This window comes from Lissotriton vulgaris, chromosome 1_1 (assembly GCF_964263255.1).
Source record: "Lissotriton vulgaris chromosome 1_1, aLisVul1.2, whole genome shotgun sequence".
Lineage (NCBI taxonomy): Eukaryota > Metazoa > Chordata > Amphibia > Caudata > Salamandridae > Lissotriton > Lissotriton vulgaris.
The window spans coordinates 332,887,792-332,907,151 of NC_141685.1; the positions used below are offsets into that span (position 1 = coordinate 332,887,792).

The following is a 19,360-nucleotide window of genomic DNA, read 5'->3' on the forward strand; positions in this document are numbered from 1 at the left end:
GCAACGGCTGGTTTGTAAGCCTAATGTAAGCTTAAAAGAGATCTTTCACAACCAGGCAGCTCGTGCTCTCTGGTAGGCCATGCCCAGGGCCATGGTATCATGCTGCATGGAGGGTTAAATTATGCGTCAGGGTTGAGTAAATTATGCGGCATGAAAGGATAGTTACTGGCAGTGTTTTGCCAGATTGCTGCCTGACAGATGACCAGCACTGATACACCAGGAGCGAAGGCCATGGTCGCAGCTTTTCCTTGGGTGGAATGGGCCTGTACGCCTTCAGGAGGCTCTCTTTTCACCAAGGGCATAGCAGATCTTGATACAGAAAATGACCCAGAGCGAAATGTTCGGTTTCTGAACTGCCCAACTTTTTTTTACCTCCTACATAGCCATCGAAGTCCACCCAGAACGCTTTGTGTGGTTAAGGTAGAACCACAACGCTCTTTTTGGGTCCAGGCGGTGGAGTTGTTCCTCCTCTTTAGAGGAACGTGGAGGAGCATAAAAGGTGGGCAGGGTGACAGATTGTCCCAAATGGAATAAGGGGGCACCGCTTTAGGTAGGAAAGAGGCACAGGTGAAAGCAGTATCCTGTCTGGAGATACCATAAGATAGGGAGGCTTGGATGATAAAGCCTACAGCTCACTCACCCTCCTGCAGATGTGATTGCCACTAGACATGCTGTCTTGAAGGTAAGCAGCTGAAGGGGACAACCGTGAAGTGAATCAAAGGGAGCACATATGATATAAGTGAGAACCAGGTGCAGATCCCACTGAGATATGATGAAGGGCGAAGGAGGAAACATACATGTACAAGCCTTTTCAGAAACCTATTTTAAATAGGGGACTTAAATAAGGAGAGTTGGTCAGGCAGCCCCAGACCAGCAGATTGCCAAGGAGTTGGTGGCAGATGACTTCTAGCTGCCATTCCCACAGGATCGGAATGCACTACTTTTACGTCCTCGCACAACTTAGGAAGCCTGCGCAGGAAGGTGGCTGGGGCATGGCGGATGCGTTTGAAAGCCTCTTCCAAAGCAGCGAAAGACAGACTGGGAGCGAGGGGTCAATGTGAAACCCAAGGACTTGGTCGTAGCCTGCGAGTCCTTGAAGTGATCCAGCGCCATGTCTGCTTTCTCTCCGAAGAGTTGAGTCCCATCAAAGAGCATCCCCAGAAAAGCCAGATGTTCTCAGCCAGGAATGGCACCATAAGCCACAGTCAGCTAAACCACTCTGTCCAGTGATTAAGTCCTATCCAGACCACACCTAGTGGTGAACTTTGCTGCATTCCTCTCTTCTTTTACTGCTTATGAGAGGATGGCCTGGGCCTTCTCTGGGGCCTGTAGCACCGCTTGTGCAACAGTTTCCTATAGGGTATGGGAGTAAAGGCCCAAAAAGCATAATGTGTTTATGGACTGCAATGCTAGGCGGGTGGTAGAAAACTTCTTCCCATGTGTGTCTAGCCTCTTGGATTCCCGGTCTCAGGGAGTGGCAGGAAACGCGCCATGGGAAGCAGAGTCTTGGAGTACCAGGCTCCCAGGGGTGAGGTGTTGGTTGAGGAAACTAGGATCACCCAGGGCAGGGGAATGGCGGTGGGCAATTGTCCTGTTCAGAGGATCTCCTGTGCTAGGCTTCGACCATGTTCCTAGAAGGACATCAGTCAGATTCCATTAAAGGGCAATAGGGGTTCGGATGAGGAAGGCCTAAGCTGAAGCACTTCGTTCAAGAAGTTAGTCTTGACCACCACATCGGGTAGTTAGAGGTCAAGGACCTTCACTGCCCGCTTCACCCCCATTGTATAAGATGCTCCCTCCTCCATAGCCAAAGTAGGTGGAGAGAGCAAACCAGAATCTGGAGAGGTGTCCAGTCCACTAGCCTTTGCTAGTTACTCATACCAGTCCAAATTCTCACAAGGGGTGTCTGACTGGTGTTCTAAAGGGTCCAGTGAACGCTTTCTATTCTACCCCATGCCTGTCTGCTCTTCAAAAAGCTCAGGCAACAACCTAGAAAGACTAGGCCCTGTTGATACCAGAATCGGCATCGATTGACGCTGTTCCTAGTCGTTAGGGATGAGAATGGGGCTGACGCCACCGGTGGGCGCAGACATCGGCACCAGAGAAGGTTGTATTGGCACGACAGTTGTCGATCCAGAATCGGATTCATGAGACCCCACCGGAGCAGGTGGTGCGGAAACGGATCGGGCCTCCTCCGACCCCGCAGGGCCCAAGGGAGCAGCTATGGGGTCGGCCCTGTAAAATATGCGACGCATGGTCTCGTAAAATTTGTCTCCTGGAAATGGGGGAAGGCACAGAATCAAACCTGATAACGGCTCCGCAGAACCGTACCTGGAACAATGATATTCCCCACTCTCTTGCCAGCTGACAGATTGGATCAATTCAAAGTCCGTCTAGACTTCTTTTTGTGCTTCTTCCCAGAGTGTCCAGAGCATCTGGTGTGCGCCCAAGAAGACTTGGGGCTCTGGAGCAGTCTCGCAACCTTCTCCTGGATTGGGACTGAGACCTCCAAGGAATCACGCTAGAAGGCGTCGACTGCCGGGCCGCAAACAGCTTTAGGGACCACTCCCTCAAAGCCTTTGCGCCATGGCCCAGCAGTCAAATTACGACTTCCAGTCATGGTCGCATTAGAGAAACCGTAAGCACACACAAGGTGCGGGTTGGTAACCGACATGGCACAGTGACAGGCGTCACATGGCTTGAACCCTATGTTTCTAGAAGACCTTCCCTGGACACACTAGAAAAAAATCTTTGACAAACATCGAAAAAAACTGTCAAAAAGACAGAGGGGTAGCTCTTCTCCAGATCAGTGCTAACGAGTGCGGAAAGAAAATAACTAACGTCTGTGAGCCTGGGTGGCAGCTATATAGGTGACCACAATGCCACGTCCAGCGCCAACAATGCCGCCATCGTGTGAAACAGAGCAGAGCCATCCGACGGTGCGCAGGGAGACTGTTCACACAAATATTTACGGATCCAGTCAGATGCCTGGGAAATTCACAGGTAAGGAATCTGCAGCTAGACGTCTCTATCAGATGCCTCGCATGCTGAAAGCAGATTGGAAAAGAAATACTGCATTTTCAATGAAGAAATATTTGAGCATCCTGTAGAAGGCGGATGTAAGGATAAGAACCCAGTGATACAGTGTTGGTGTGATTTACAACTCTCACCATAATACTTATACTAACACATGAATTTTGTAGTATTAAGATGTTGAATTTAAGAGACTGTTTTTGTGTACAGAGAATGAATAACATGTATGATAGTATCTCAGAGAAGGAATGAGCTGCAAGATCTTAAATCATTTTGAAATATAAAATTAATTGTTCAATAAATTGTATTTTTTAGTAATATAAAATGACATTATTGTGAGAATTTTGGTAAGTTAGGTAACTGTAAATTTAGTATGCATAATACTGTTGATCTTGGTATTTTCTGCCCTTTCTGCGAATTTACTGCTTGCTCAATGCAGCAAGTAATAACCCAGACGACGCTACAAGTGATAAACAATATTTTTGGTTTAGGACAGTACACCAGTTTTGCAAAAGAAAGGCAATACAGATTTTAGAAGTGTAAAACAGTTAACACATACTACACAACATTTATAGCCCTTTGTTGAGAAGCAGTTCAAAAGAAAAGCACAGACCATACACAGTATTAGGATCTTGATTTAGAATTAAAACAGAAGCATATTGGATTTTGCACTGTTGATCAAAGTACCGGTTCGACTACAAAATGGGTTTAGATGGAGGTAAAAATCTTTAGCATCATTAGATGAACTTATTAACAACTTTAAAACCACTTGCCTTTCTTGGAGTGCAGAACTGTACAAGTAACGCAGACAACATGCCCACACCTGTGGACTATGGACATGTATAACTCCACTCAACCAACTAGACGGAAAGAAAAAAAAGCAAAAGTCATTAAGTAAAAACAATTCTTGCTCAATGTGTTTACTAATAAACAATTTGACTCTAGCCACACGCTACAATAACCCCTGAAAGGGAGCACTAAGAAAAATATCCTTAGTTGTCCAAATTACAGACGTTTACCCTTTTAAAAGTAGTGTTAAACAACAACGTAAGTGGACCATTTTGACGATAAAATGCATAGGCAAGATCAACATAACTTAATAGTATTCTAATAGCCATTTTCTGAGGAAGTTATGAAATAAAATTTCACCATCAGAGAGTTGCTGTGCAAAAAGGAATGGACTATTTCTGGTGTAAAATGTTTACCATAATGTCTACCACAAAGATCAAAAGTGCATATTACTAAAGTCATCTCAATAAATCACCTTTTAAAAATACCAAAAAAGGTGTAGGAGTATTTCAGCAAAGATAGGAGCTAGCTTGTTTTTTTTTTTTTTTAAACGGGAGGAGGGGAGGGAGGGGGGACACACTTGGTCAGGGAAGGTAGCCTCTTAGGTGCTCCAGGACCAGTAGCTCTTGAAGCTTAAGTAGGCATCGCCAATGCAGGGATGTGGAATTTCACTTTTACTACCTGCACCCTAACACGAAACACCAATTGTTATTTTATTTTTAAAGCATAGATTTACATCCAAGAGCATCCTGGTGTTAGGAGTGATGGGAAAAACCTTGAGGAACAAAAGGAACGACCCTGAATGGACCACCTACTACAAGAGTATGATGAAAACTGGCAACCTGCTAGAATAACTTATCATTTTACCTAAATGACCGAGTCAGAATTTATAGAGGGACCCGGATTATAGCAGCTTTAGGAATTCTTGTAAAAGGCTGGGCAGACAATGCAAACAGCCTTGAACAGAAATCTATTTTTGATCGGCAGCTAGTGGAGAGTGTGGCATGCATCCAAGACATGCACAGACTTCTTCATGCAAAAATCCAAATGCACAGACATGTTCGAGTTCTCTGTAGCTTGGCAATTTGGTAGTCTTGGGAGGCAGAGGTAGAGAGTGTTCCCATAGCCTAGGTGAGAGAATACTGAAGTGTTGCTAAGGTGAGTCGAGCTGTTTGGACAAAGAAATGGAAAACAAAATCCCCAGTGTTCTCAAAAGAGCAAAGCATGACATGTATGTTTTCTGGTATCTGGATTTTGAGGGTTACAAACCCAGATTCTTCTTTTTTACTTCCTTCTGCAGGATCAAAAGTGTGCCCAAGCAGGAAGACCAAATTGTTTTGTTCCAGATTATGGATTGTCCCCAACCAGAAGAATTTTCCTTTTGCATCCATTCAACTTCAGAACATTAGATGCTATCTAATCCTGAACTGCAAGGAGGCAATTCTGAAAGGGTAGCACAGCGTCAGAAGTGGTTTTATAAAACTTAAGAAGGATTTGGGTTGTCAACAGCATGACACCAGCAAACAAGCATTTGAAATGCAATAGGTCTCGCATTAGGAAAGTTTGAGCTATTGGTATTGTAAATGACAATTTTTTTATTTATGTGTCGGTTTTCAAAATAGCGAAATTAATAGCTTTGTCATTTACAATGCCAATAGTTATCACTTTCGCAAATGTGACTCCTATAGCATTTGTAATGCAATATGTGTTGTATTTACGTGACTTAGATGTATTGATATTACAAATAACAATGGCTTTTAATGTTTTTTAATAATTAATACTTAAATAAAAGCTATTGTAATTTATAATGGCAATAGCTTAAACTTTTGTAAATAACTTTTGTGAAGATTATGTTCAGTGTATTTTATTGTGACAAATCCAAGAACAGAAGTGAAATATTAACATCTTTTTCTGACATTTGTAATAAAGCTTGAAACATTGAGAGAACATATTTGAACCAGTTGTTGTTGAATGGTTGCACAGATTGATGCTGTGGTAGCGCTGGGTGATGTTGTGGTGGCGACGAGTGATGCTGTGGCGTTCAGTGATGCTGTGGTAGCTCATAGTGATGTTGTGGCGCCCCTGAGGGATGCTGTGGTGATGTGATAGATAGATAGATAGAGTGAGGGCGATAGATAGATAGAGTGAGGGGCGATAGATAGATAGAGTGAGGGGCGATAGATAGAGTGAGGGGCGATAGATAGATAGAGTGAGGGGCGATAGATAGAGTGAGGGGCGATAGATAGAGTGAGGGGCGATAGATAGAGTGAGGGGCGATAGATAGAGTGAGGGGCGATAGATAGAGTGAGGGGCGATAGATAGATAGAGTGAGGGCGATAGATAGATAGAGTGAGGGCGATAGATAGAGTGAGGGCGATAGATAGATAGAGTGAGGGCGATAGATAGATAGAGTGAGGGCGATAGAGTAATTATGTGGCGTGTAATTATGTGGCACTGAGAGGTATTTGGAGTGTATGTTGCATTGAGCGCAGTGTAAATATGTAGCATATAATTATGTGGCACTGAGTGGGTTTTGGAGTGTATGTTGCGTTGAGTGTAGTGTAATTATGTAGCATATAATTATGTGGCACTGAGTGGTATTGTGTGTTGCATTCAGTAGAGTAATTATGTGGCGTGTAATTATGTGGCACTGAGTGGTATTTGGAGTGTATGTTGCGTTGAGCGCAGTATAAATATGTAGCATATAATTATGTGGCACTGAGTGGGTTTTGGAGTGTATGTTGCGTTGAGTGTAGAGTAATTATGTAGCATATAATTATGTGGCACTGAGTGGTATTGTGTGTTGCATTCAGTAGAGTAATTATGTGGCGTGTAATTATGTGTCACTGAGTGGTATTTGGAGTGTATGTTGCGTTGAGCGCAGTGTAATTATGTGGCACTGAGTGGTATTTGGAGTGTATGTTGCATTGATTACAGTGTAATTATGTGGCACTGAGTGGTATTTGGATTGTATGTTGCATTGAGTGCAGTGTAATTATGTGGTGTGTAACTATGTGGCACTGAGTGGTATTTGGAGTGTATGTTGCATTGAGTGCAGTATAATTATGTGGTGTGTAACTATGTGGCACTGAGTGGTATTTGGAGTGTATGTTGCATTGAGTGCAGTGTGTGTGGCCTAAAGTAGTGTGTGGGCTCAGTGTGTCTGGCCTAAAGTAGTGTGAGTGCGCAGTGTGTGTGGCCTAAAGTAGTGTGAGGGCACAGTGTGTGAGTGCGCAGTGTGTCACTGTGCAGTGTGTGAGTGCGCAGTGTGTCTAAGTGTCAGTATAATGTACATGGTGCTCATGTAAATCACTCCAGTGCCTTCAGATGGGGGGGGGGGACAGGGGTGCAGTGTGTAAGGATGCAATGTGCGAGGGTGCAGTGTGTGTGAGGGTGCAGTGTGTGTGAGGGTGCAGAGTGTGTGAGGGTGCAGAGTGTGTGAGGGCGCAGAGTGTGTGAGGGCGCAGAGTGTGTGAGGGCGCAGAGTGTGTGAGGGTGCAGAGTGTGTGAGGGCGCAGAGTGTGTGGCCTAAAGTAGTGTGAGGGCGCAGTGTGTGTGGCCTAAACTAGTGTGTGGGCTCAGTGTGTGTGGCCTAAAGTAGTGTGAGTGCACAGTGTGTGAGTGCCCAGTGTGTGTGGCCTAAAGTAGTGTGAGGGCACAGTGTGTGAGTGCGCAGTGTGTGAGTGCGCAGTGTGTCTAAGTGTCAGTATAATGTACATGGCGCTCATGTAAATCACTCCAGTGCCTTCAGGTACACGAGTGAGGGCGCAGGACATGGCTGAAGCAGGGGGCTGAGTAAAACAGAGCACGGAAAAGGAAGTGGTGGGTTAAAAAAAAAACATGGCGGCATGCAGGTCAGGAACTGGGTTCAACTCTCGGCGTTGCCTCGGGTCAAGAGCAGCTGGGGTGTTGTCTGTAAACAACAAGCTCTTGCATTGCGCGGAGGGGGGCGGGGAAGCGGATTTCTTTGAAGTGTAAACCAGCAGGAGTGTGGAGAGTGGCTCATAGGCTGTCAAATGGTGTGCGAAGTGCATGCGCCCGCACACATGCACTGCAGGCAATCCGCCTGGAAAAGCCTTTGGGAGCATTTTTTAAAGCCTCTACTTAATATCTCGCCATGCTTTGCTAACACAATGGCTTAGGCGAGACCTAAAAAAAGTTTCTTTGGCAACGGGCAGTGATCCACAAGACCACTGCAAATGGGCTGCATTTTTTACAAAGTTTTCTTTATTGAACTGTGATCCCACACAGGGTGGTCTGTTGACCCCAGCAGGCCACCATCCTTGTGATGGCATCCAATCGTGGAGAAGTGTGGCTCAATGGTTAGAGCGGCAGACCCTGATGCAGAGGTCTAGCCCGGGACCAGGGTTCAATTCCCCGCCTTGGTGGGTCTTGGGCTCAAAATTCCACGGACCTGATCATTCTCGCCTCAGTGCCTATTACAATCATTGAGTCCCACTCTGCAACTCTGGGCAATAGCTTGCTTAATCTCCACAACGGCCCCCACAACGCTAAGGATGCCTAGCCTCCACCTTGGGGGTGCCCAGGAGTGGACGCCTCACAGGGAAAGCCAGGATGGGTTTCACAGCGGTATTCGTACAAGCGCCTTGAGACCCTTGCGGGCGAGTAGTGCGCTATACAAGTATCAATTTACATTACATTTTACATTTACAATCGTAGTGAGTCACAGCTAATAATATTTATGAGATAGTGGGTCGGAATCGACCTACTATGATTTGGATTTTTAAGAACCTACCTATTAGTACATAAATTGGTTCTTAAAAGTCGTTACTGGTTGCAAAAATGTTCACAGCTAGATAGCTATCCTGGCCTCTGTATTTTAAGCAATGGGTGGAACCCGTGGGTGGTTCAGTGCGTTGCTTTTACAATGGGATTGGAAACGTTTCCATTGTGACCTTTCTCCTTGCTCAGAGTTTATAACTATACACATACAATCCGTCATCGCTTCAGCGTGAGATAAGGCGCACTTGAATGACCTTAGAAAACAGAGAGAAGTAGTCACCAGGGGAAAATTACTGCTATCCAAGCCTCAGATAAAATATTTCAGAACTTAATAATGCAAAGTACAAAACAATATTTTTTTTAATGCTCTAAATGTGTTCTTCATGCTGGTTACTCAACAAAAAAAACACTCTTTGTGAGAAAATACCAAGAAAAATAGAATGTTTCTTAATTACTCCCATGTCGGCTTCATTCTTGACTTTTACCCTATGTACTCTTTAGCGCAATATTATCGCTGATAAAATATGCATTTGATAAAATATGCATTTGGTAAAAAAGTCACATTTTCTGTGGCCTTTCAAAAACCCTAATGAGGGAAACGTCTCCGACACGCCAGGCTGCAGCATCCACCATTCAAAGTAAGAAAGAGTGAGTGAGTGTGTTTTTACATATATCGGCATACAATGAACACAGAGAAAACAAAGGGCCGTTGAAGTAACTGGCGGGGCAAACTTCTCCTCTCTTCTGGGAAGAAGTGGAACCTTCCACTGAGAACGGACGGGGCACATTTAGCCCAAGAACAATTAAGATCTGGGAGAGGGGTAGAAAAAGGGGGCCCTCTTCACGTTCTGCTTGGGGGGGGAGGGAGGAAGAGAGAGGGGGGTGGGGTCCCATCAGTTTGCGTTACCCCACCGATTCAAACGCCACTACTGGACAGATTAAACTTGAAATAAATCTCACCAAAGTGGGACTATCTCTTGACATCAATTAAGGGATGAGGGTGAAGGATGGGGCCTAGAAGATGACTGCGACTGTTCAAAGATCATGGGGTGAGATGGTGTGACAGTCCAAAAAAGAACAGGTCCAAAAACAGTGACAGCCCAGGGCAAGTTCCAGTCCTGGCCTGTAGGAGAGAAGTGTAGTATCCAGGCCATAACGAGAGACCAAGGACAAGAGCCATCCTGAAGCCAGTGTGAGTACCATGGAGAGGGCCAACCTGTTAAAGCGTGTTACCCTCTAGGACAGTGCATGTCCTATCAGTGGCGGCTGTTTGTATATTGAAAGTGGTGAGGCGAGTGGGCGAATATTTCGACCAACTTTCAGGCAGAGTTAGAAACCCAAAGCGCTCGATCGTGTCCCGTTATACACGGACCAGATGTCTGCACGTGTAACCAGACCGTCACTAAGTCAATCCAGATTGGTGAACTAGGGAATAGTGGCATCCATGTTTATAGCGCTACAAAGCTCCAGCCTGTAACTGAAAACAGAAAACATGCACAAGATTATTTTAAAATTGTATTAGATACAGTATACAGTTGCCACCAAATGTGCAGGGATTTAGAGTTTAGGGTGAAACAATTGTGTTAAAAAATATCTTTTTTTTTAGTAATACACAATCATACTGCACCTAGTGCAAACCTCTTTTTATGTGTTTCCATTACAAGAACTCAGCTGTTAAAACCCTTACAGTACCTCTCAAAAAGAACACAGTTTAGACACCAGGGAGCCTCAAATGATTTCACCAATTAAAGCCACATACACTGGCTCCCAAGCAGCCTTTAAATCTGCTGGTTAACCAATTACACAGATATACATTTCTTTCGGGTATCAAGCATCCCGGAAAAAGGATGGCGTCTTCTTTTTCTGTCTGACTCTCCCATAGCTCCACAGCTTAGTTGGAATCTCAAGCCTGTAACAAGCCAAGTTTTCATGTGACTTCTGTCTGCCACCCTTCTTCTACCCAGGATGTGGCATTATAGCCAGAGCTGCACCTTTGGAGCTGGGGAATCCGGCTCTAGTCTCGGCATTCCCTCAATAGCAGCCTGTCATCCTGGGCAAATCATGTAATCTGCAAGTGCCTATAAACATGGACTGAGACCTTGTGTAATAATAGAACTTGTGTTTATGTAAAGTGCTCCAATACCATAGGGTCTAGTTTGTGCCACTTAAAAACGGCAGAAAATAGAAAAGTAAAAACCAAGCGTTAAGTGAAATCAGAAAAGCTGGATAAATCGTGGCTTCAAACAGAAAGCAGACATTCTAAACTTAAAATTGTTGCTGGCACTCCCAATCCTGTTTTAACTCACTTATTCAACACTTTTTTATCATGTACACTCACCAGGCCCCTCACCCCCACGGCACTAAATGGCTATTGGAAAAAATATCTCGGCCAGAGTGCCCCTCCTTGGGAGCCCGTCTGGTATTGCAGCGGCGACCCAATGAGAAGCAGCTCAATGATGAAGCATGACACTCATCCGAGTATGTGAGGGCCCTAAAAGCCTCATAACACCCCAGAGACAGTTGTAAACAAGCATTGGAAATGCAATAGGTCTCGCACCATTAGAGTTAGTGCTTTTAGAATTGTTTATGGGTTTTTTTGGTAAATGTTTAGCATTTTTGTTTCCTGTAGCCAATGCTAAAGAATTACAAATAAAAAAAAGCCATAAACATTTCTAAAAGCTCTAACTGAAATTGTCTGAGACCTATTGCACTGTGTGAGGGTGAGGTGTTGAGGGTGAGTGAGGGTGAGGTGTTGAGGGTGAGTGAGGGTGAGTGAGGGTGAGTGAGGGTGAGTGAGGGTGAGTTGTTGAGGGTGAGTGAGGGTGAGGTGTTGAGGGTGAGTGAGGGTGAGTGAGGGTGAGTGAGGGTGAGTGAGGGTGAGTGAGGGTGAGTGAGGGTGAGTGAGGGTGAGTGAGGGTGAGTGAGGGTGAGTGAGGGTGAGTGAGGGTGAGTGAGGGTGAGTGAGGGTGAGTGAGGGTGAGTGAGGGTGAGTGAGGGTGAGTGAGGGTGAGTGAGGGTGAGGGTGAGTGAGGGTGAGGGTGAGTGAGGGTGAGGGTGAGGGTGAGGCGTTGAGGGTGAGGTGTTGAGGGTGAGTGAGGGTGAGGGCGAGTGAGGTGTTGAGGGCGAGTGAGGGTGAGTGAGGGTGAGTGAGGGTGAGTGAGGGTGAGTGAGGGTGAGTGAGGGTGAGTGAGGGTGAGTGAGGGTGAGTGAGGGTGAGTGAGGGTGAGTGAGGGTGAGTGAGGGTGAGTGAGGGTGAGTGAGGGTGAGTGAGGGTGAGTGAGGGTGAGTGAGGGTGAGTGAGGGTGAGTGAGGGTGAGTGAGGGTGAGTGAGGGTGAGTGAGGGTGAGTGAGGGTGAGTGAGGGTGAGTGAGGGTGAGGGTGAGTGAGGGTGAGGGTGAGTGAGGGTGAGGGTGAGGTGTTGAGGGTGAGTGAGGGTGAGGGCGAGTGAGGTGTTGAGGGTGAGTGAGGGTGAGGGTGAGTTAGGGTGAGGTGTTGAGGGTGAGTGAGGGGGAGGGGGAGTAGTTGAGGCTGAGTGAGGGTGAGTGAGAGTGAGGGTGAGTGAGGGTGAGTGAGGGTGAGGGTAAGTGAGGGTGAGGCGTTGAGGGTGAGGTGTTGAGGGTAAGTGAGGGTGAGGCGTTGAGGGTGAGGTGTTGAGGGTGAGTGAGGGTGAGGGTGAGTTAGGGTGAGGTGTTGAGGGTGAGTGAGGGGGAGGGGGAGTAGTTGAGGCTGAGTGAGGGTGAGTGAGAGTGAGGGTGAGTGAGGGTGAGTGAGGGTGAGGGTAAGTGAGGGTGAGGCGTTGAGGGTGAGGTGTTGAGGGTAAGTGAGGGTGAGGTGTTGAGGGTGAGTGAGGGTGAGTGAGGGTGAGTGAGGGTGAGTGAGGGTGAGTGAGGGTGAGTGAGGGTGAGTGAGGGTGGGGGTGAGTGAGGGGTTGAGGTTGAGGGTGAGGTGTTGAAGGTGAGTGAGGGTGGGTGAGTGTGAGTGAGGTGTTGAGGGTGAGTGAGGGTGAGGGTGAGTGAGGGTGCGTGAGGGTGAGGGGGAGTAGTTGAGGCTGAGTGAGGGTGAGTGAGAGTGAGGGTGAGTGAGGGGTTGAGGGTGAGTGAGGGTGAGGGGGTGAGGGTGAGGGGTTGAGGGTGAGTGAGGATGAGTGAGAGTGAGGGTGAGTGAGGGGTTGAGGGTGAGGGGTTGAGGCGAGACCTAAAAACCTGACGATCGTAGGGTTTAGCAAGATTTTGGGGGTGAATGTAAAGAGGCTTGATGTGTGCATAAGTGCCTCTCAGGCAATACTTAGCATGAGCCCCTTCCCCTCCAAGAACACTCCCCCACAGAGTTATTTTAAGTTTGCACAGCTGCATTTCATGTCCAGATGAATACTGAGAATGATAATTTTTCATCACTGAATAGAACTGATGTAGCTTATGAAAATAACACAGTTTAAACAAACTGGAGATATACCAATAAAATACATCTATATTATTATAAATAACACCACTATTGTTTCATGGCGATCATGTCCGTAAAGGAAAGTAATTTGTGTTACAGCATAAGCGTTTAAAGAGTTTGCAATTGTTTCAAGACTATTTCTATACCATTACTGTGCAACGTTTCTCTACACGGACATAACCGCTTTACTCGCCATTAGAAAGTGACACAGACTATAAGGCAATGAAATATCACACAGGAGCACACTGAAAACGTGCAAATGTCACACTTAAGACTGAAAACTTGGCAACTTTGGACAATGCGGGGGTGGGGTGCCGTGCAGACTGAATACCTGTACCAGTCAGATCCTTCAAGACTGACTCTTCGGCTGTTAGCATCAATTTGCAAATCCCCGCCTCAATACCTCAAGTGATTGTAACATTGTTTGGACACGGGAAGTCTTTATGCAATAAAGCTTATTTGATTCTACAGCCACGATTTCTACTGAAGACGGAGGGAAGAGAGGGGAGGGGGGAGGAGAAATGCGACACGGCGGGAAGGGGAGGGGGCGGAGCTGATTGGAATTGAATTGGTTGAAGTGTGAATTTTTTTAAGTGGGTGAGGGAATGTAACACTGGTTTGGCAGGTTTGACCACTGGGACAGAAGCAACATAGCAGGGCTGGTGGAAGCAACACAATTGCAGGTACGGAAGGAACATAGTAGGGAGGGGGAGGGGGGGGTGTTGTAAAGCAAACGGGTGACACTGCATCAGGGTCAGAATGGCCTTATGGGAAAGCACTCAGTGCTTGATGGGCAGCATGACTGATCAGGACGAGGGGCGATTTTTTTTTTAGCTGGTGGTGTGCTTGTTAAATGGCCAAATAGGCTGGGTTTGTAACGCCGATTTCCATGATGTTACTACAAAAATGCTCGCAGCAAACACACATACACAGTCTCCCACACCTTACAAAATACCCATACAGCGTGTCTTTACACGTTCAAAAGTGGCCAGATAGGCAAACATTGGTCACTTTTTTCGCAAATGGAGGCAACTTTATTGTGGTTTCCGAACACTTTTTTGTTCCTGAGTCCGACCCTGGACTACATGCCTTCCATCTCACGGTACCGTACAGTCTAAATTGAGTAATATATTCGTGTAAGGCACGGATTGATGCAAGATGTACTGGCTGTGAGCCTGTTAACAACGCACGAGCTGCCCCTACTGCTGCGCATCTTAACACCAACATCTCTAATAACACCGAGGCATCGATCTTGAAACAGCAGGTGCCGCTGTAACGTACGGTGTACATTATACATCATGCTGTCAGACTTGCTCCTACGAGCAGCCAAGCAGATCAAGGTCCGCAGCTTGAACGCAGAGTCCGAGTTGGAAAAGACAAGCTCACACAAGACGTGTCAGAAGGCGAAGCTTGGCGCAGGACTGCAGTGTCCACTCCGGGATCCACCGCAGAGCTGTGGCGCGTGCTGTAGTGTCACGTGTGCAAACAGTGGTGGTCCTAAAGCCCTGTAATCAGGGCCGAGCTCCACTCCATGCCTGGATCAGGTCATGGTAGATGGGAGCGTGTGGATTTTTTCAAGTCATCAATTGTGTGCCGAAGGGCTCCATTGTAGATGCCCCGTTTAACAAATCTTTCATCGGACTTACACATTTTACTGGAAGCGTGACATTACAAAAACAAGTTGTCGTTTAAGCACGGCGGGCAGGGGAGGGGGCGGAGAGGGGAGAGGTGCGACACGGCAGGCAGGCAGGGGAGGAGAGTAGGAGGAGGAGGGGGGAGGAGAGTAGGGGAGGCACGGCCTAGCGGCAGGCAGGCAGGGAAGGAGAGGAGGAGGGGGGAGGAGAGTAGGGGAGGCACGGCCTAGCGGCCGTGCAATCAAGTAGTGAGGGGGCGGAGCTGGGGGAGGCTGTGAGAGAGAGTAGGCAAGGCAGGCGGCTGGGGGCATGTGCACGCGCATTTAAGCTCAATGCGCATGCGCATTGAGCTTAAATTTCTCGTGCACTGCAAGGAATCGCCACGATTCCTTGCAAGTTGGATAAAGAGTCGATGAGCCCCCATAGTCTCGCTTGCTCGATGCGCATGCGCATCGACAGGCGAGACCTAATAAAGCGCTATCCCCAGGGCATCCTTGGAGACAGCACCAGGGAGACTGCCAGCCCAACTGATGGTGCCAGTACACAGTCACTTCATCTGCAGTGGCACACTTAGCTGGTGTAAAATTCTGTTGCATGAGATTTTTGGCTGAATCGAGTCGTGCATGTGGGTTTTTGAGCACTGGACTTCATGGGTCTGATAGAGCAAAGCTACTACAATTACAGAAAATGCGGTACCCAAAGTCAACGGTAATTCCACAGAGAAAGAATACATTCCATCAAGCAAGCAAGCATTCCTGAACCACATAAACAATCTTCACTAACACACATGGGAGCCGAAGACTGACAGAGATCATTCTATTTGCATGGCCATACACACCTAAGTGTAAAGCTGCAATTCAAACAAACAAATCTCAAGAAATCTGACACGACATAAAGCGCTACAATACCTCATATAGGGTAGTAAACACAATCTAAAGGCAATTACAGTACAATACATATAACACACACACACACACCATAACACGCCGCAGTTGGACAGTCGATTGTAGTTCATGCAGACTACATTATAATTTCCTTATACTTCTTGACACTCTCTCACATAAGACAGACAGCACTGCTGTAGGCCACGCCCATCACCCAGAACTGTACCGCTCCACAGTAATAAAACACCCATCATCAATTGGACAGGCATCGATAACTGAAAAGATCTACCACATGCCGCTGGCCAACGAGGACGGGAATGTAGTCCACCATTGTGGGTTCCAACTATCTGCATTAGTGATTTTTAACCCTTTAACTTCAGAGCAATCCCACTAAATCATGACTGGATTCCGGGGACCCCCACATAACATTATTGAACTCTGGGGACTACCACAGAGTGATTACTGAATGCCAGGGACCCCAGTATAAGCAATTTCAAGGATTCGGACCACAAAGCAATACACAAAAATACAGACACAACAAACATTCATCAAATACAGAGATGATGAAACATTTTACACAGATGAAAAATCTACAGATGAGGAAACATTTATTTAATTCACAAATACAAAAAAATATGTAATTTCAATAGGAAGATTGGAGCTTTTTTACATTCAATTAAGGCCACCACTAGGCGTCGCAGACACCCCCACTCCTCAGAAATTGACCAAAAACTCTACTCCCCGTACACGGGGGTGTTGAGAGCTCCGTACACTCCTGAGGACCAATTCAACTGCACTTGCTGCACAAATAAAAGAAGCCCAGAGTAGCAGACTGAATGACACCTCTGCCTCCCTTACCCCTCTCCCATCATGCCTGACCATGACTCCACTCTTGAAACAGACTCCCTGTGTCTTTTTTTGCATAGTAAAAGCGCCCAAGCCGCGCTTTCCCTTTCATGTAGGCCGCATACCTTTCTTTAGAAGCAGTTTGTGTAAAGAAAGGGGCGCAGCCTCTATGAATGTGTAAGCGCTGCATGGGTGTCAGTAAACAAATTAAATAAATAAGTGCGGACGCTAAATAGGGACCGCGCTGCTAAGATAAATAAATAAGCGCAGTCGCTAAATGCAGACTGCACTGCTTAAATAAATACGTGTGCCCAATAAATGCGGACTGCGCTGCTAAACGAAAGAAGGAAAGAAACACGACTGTAAAGTGGACCGCCTTTAGTAAACATTAAAATAAAAGCGGGCAGCATGCTGCGAGGTAGTGGGTGCAATAGGGGAAGAGCATTAAATAAAATAGTGCTCACCAACTTATAAAGCAGACCAGGTAACAACACCAGTAAAAGGTCCGGTTATGGGAGGTTACAAATACAGACTAGGCGGTACCAAGGAGGGACTAATAAGCCTAATAATGAATTGGAAGCCAGCGTTTACGAAGGACAATGACGCAAGCCAATTACAAACATGGGCGGAGAGTTGGAAGGGCTTCTATTCCGTACTCCACTACTGCATGCCTCAGGCTCGACCTAAAGAAAGGATCTCCCACACGCTGCAGCCTCTCTGCAATAAGGGCGCCATCAGACCTAATGAAGCAAAGAAAACGAGCCCCCATACATCTTTAGTAAAATAGGAGTCATAATTGGGATGCAGTCGGCCATTCACACTTTTGTTTCCTCCACTAATGGGAATGTGTCCTTTTACTGGACTTATTAAAATGTTTTCACTAGGTACAGCCTGATTACCCATTACTAAAAGGCATTCTTTGAAAGCACAGTTTAAAGAGTTCTGTCATAAAGGGATTTGCAGAGCTGCTCAAGGCTGCAAGGTTTCTAGAACCGGTGCACCAGTCTCACACTTTTTCATCTCACACTGTGCTAAATGCTGTGTCCCACAACCGAACCTCGGTGGCCTTCATGCACGATAAGAAAACACTTCCCACAAGGGATAACAACAAAGACACGACCCTTCCAATCACCCACCGCAGACGGTGTAGCGTGCTACTCATGTTAGCAAGTGCTTCGGAACCCCACATACGGATAGTAAGCACTATATAACAATTGCAATACAATACATAGATGTACAGTGCAAGATGTGTGCACCAGGAGGAAACGTCCAGTCAGATTGATGGAGGCGGAGGGCTGCTGGAGTCCAAGCACTGAGACTGCGCTAGCCACAACACTCACACACACTTTCAGAAGCTAAACTGCAGTGATAAATAACACGAATAAGTGCTGCAGGAATCCGGATGTTTCTGTTGCCCCTCCGCCACTGCTCCCTGGAGCCTCCCGTGGCCCCGCCCTCCTCCCTAGGCTCTCACTACCTGCTGGAAGCTTCCCAGGTCCGACCGGCTCCGATGCACCCGTCTCCCTCAGCGTGTGCGCAGGAGGCTGCTGGGAGCGATGAGGGATCAGGCCAGGCCCGCCTCACCAGCACGGGACCGCCTGCAGGCCCGCCCCGCTCCTCCATGTCCGAAAAGTCAGAAACCGGAGAGACCCGTCCTCCGTGCACAGACTGTTTACAGTCCTGCACGGTCTAACTTGGAGAAAAAATATTTAATGTTTGCATGTGGAAAAGTGTCACGCACACGCATATGCGACCAGGGCCTTGTGTCAAGGTTGTGTGCCGGCCGGCGGGCTTCTCGGCGCTGCACGCGTGCTCAACAATAAAACCACGTGCTCGCTCGCGCAGCTCTGCAGCCGGGGCGGAGCAGTGCACGCGCGAACACAAGCAGGTTTACCACAAGCCGGGCACGAAAGCAGTGGGAGCGCACGTCGCCGTGAGCGTGCACATCGGATCACCGGAGGAGACACGCCGATCTCCGAGGCTGCCTGCTGCCTACACTGACCCGCTGCAGAGGGAGAGGGACACGCAGAAAGAGCCAGGTGAGTGGGTGGGGGGCAGGGTGGGGGCTGTGTGTGTGTGTGTGTGTGTGTGTGTGTGTGTCAGTCAGCGTGTGTGTGTGTCAACATGTGTGTGCGCGTGTGTGGCTGTGTGCGTGCGTGATTGTGAGAGGCTGCCCTGTGAATGTGGAGCAAAAGATGTGCACGGCTGGGGGGGCGGGGCATGCGCGGTCACGATGTGTAATCGGCGCTCGTGGCCAGATCTAGGTCGCTTGAAAAGGAACTTGGCAGCAATAGGTCTAGCGAGACCTAAAAACGCACACTCCTGATCAGATTTAGAAGAATTGAAGATACAGCACACATCTGAGGATGATACAGCACAGCTCTGAGGCACATCATATTTTAATGGACAATTTATATACAGAAATGGAGACGAATTGAGTCTGGCCTGAAAACAAATCATAAAAGGGTGGACTTACCACCATGCAAGAGATATTTACATCATAAAAACAACACAGAATAAACTTTGACTCGAGATAAAAGTTAATAACGTGCTCTGCAAAAGTGGCGGAAAAAAAGATCTAAGAAGAGGAGAAAAAGTATAAAAGAATAATGGTTGTTCAAACAAGAGGCTCATTATTATTAACTTGTGCTGTGTAAAAACAACCATTGGAAAGAAGGGAGGAAGAGTCTGTGGTCTGCCAAAGCCTGGCCTATTGTCCAGGAACCTCTTTGGATGGTGCTCTTTTTTCCAGCTCTATGGAGGCAAGGTTCAAAAATGTTATGGTTTTGCATGATAGTTCAATCCAAGACCCGCTTAGGCATTTTATCACCGCCGCCCTGCAAGTTCTCACCTGGGCTTCTCTTAAGGGAGATCGAAGGAGCGTTTTTCTTAGATTTTGGAGTGCCGGGCATATACATATGAGGTGCAGTAAGGACTCTGCACCGTTGCCGCATAGGCGGCAATCGGGAGTTGCCCACTGCCGTAGCCATT

General features: G+C 47.0%; 1 protein-coding gene across 1 annotated transcript in view; it reads right to left on the bottom strand.

The window, feature by feature from the left end:
* The window catches only part of STIL (STIL centriolar assembly protein), a 340,881-nt gene that overhangs the window by 173,969 nt on the left and 147,552 nt on the right, over positions 1-19,360 (bottom strand). Inside the window, exon 8 of the mRNA XM_086952397.1 lies at positions 3,807-3,893. Coding sequence (XP_086808523.1) covers positions 3,807-3,893 — 87 coding nt within the window. The remainder of the gene's footprint in view (positions 1-3,806; positions 3,894-19,360) is intronic.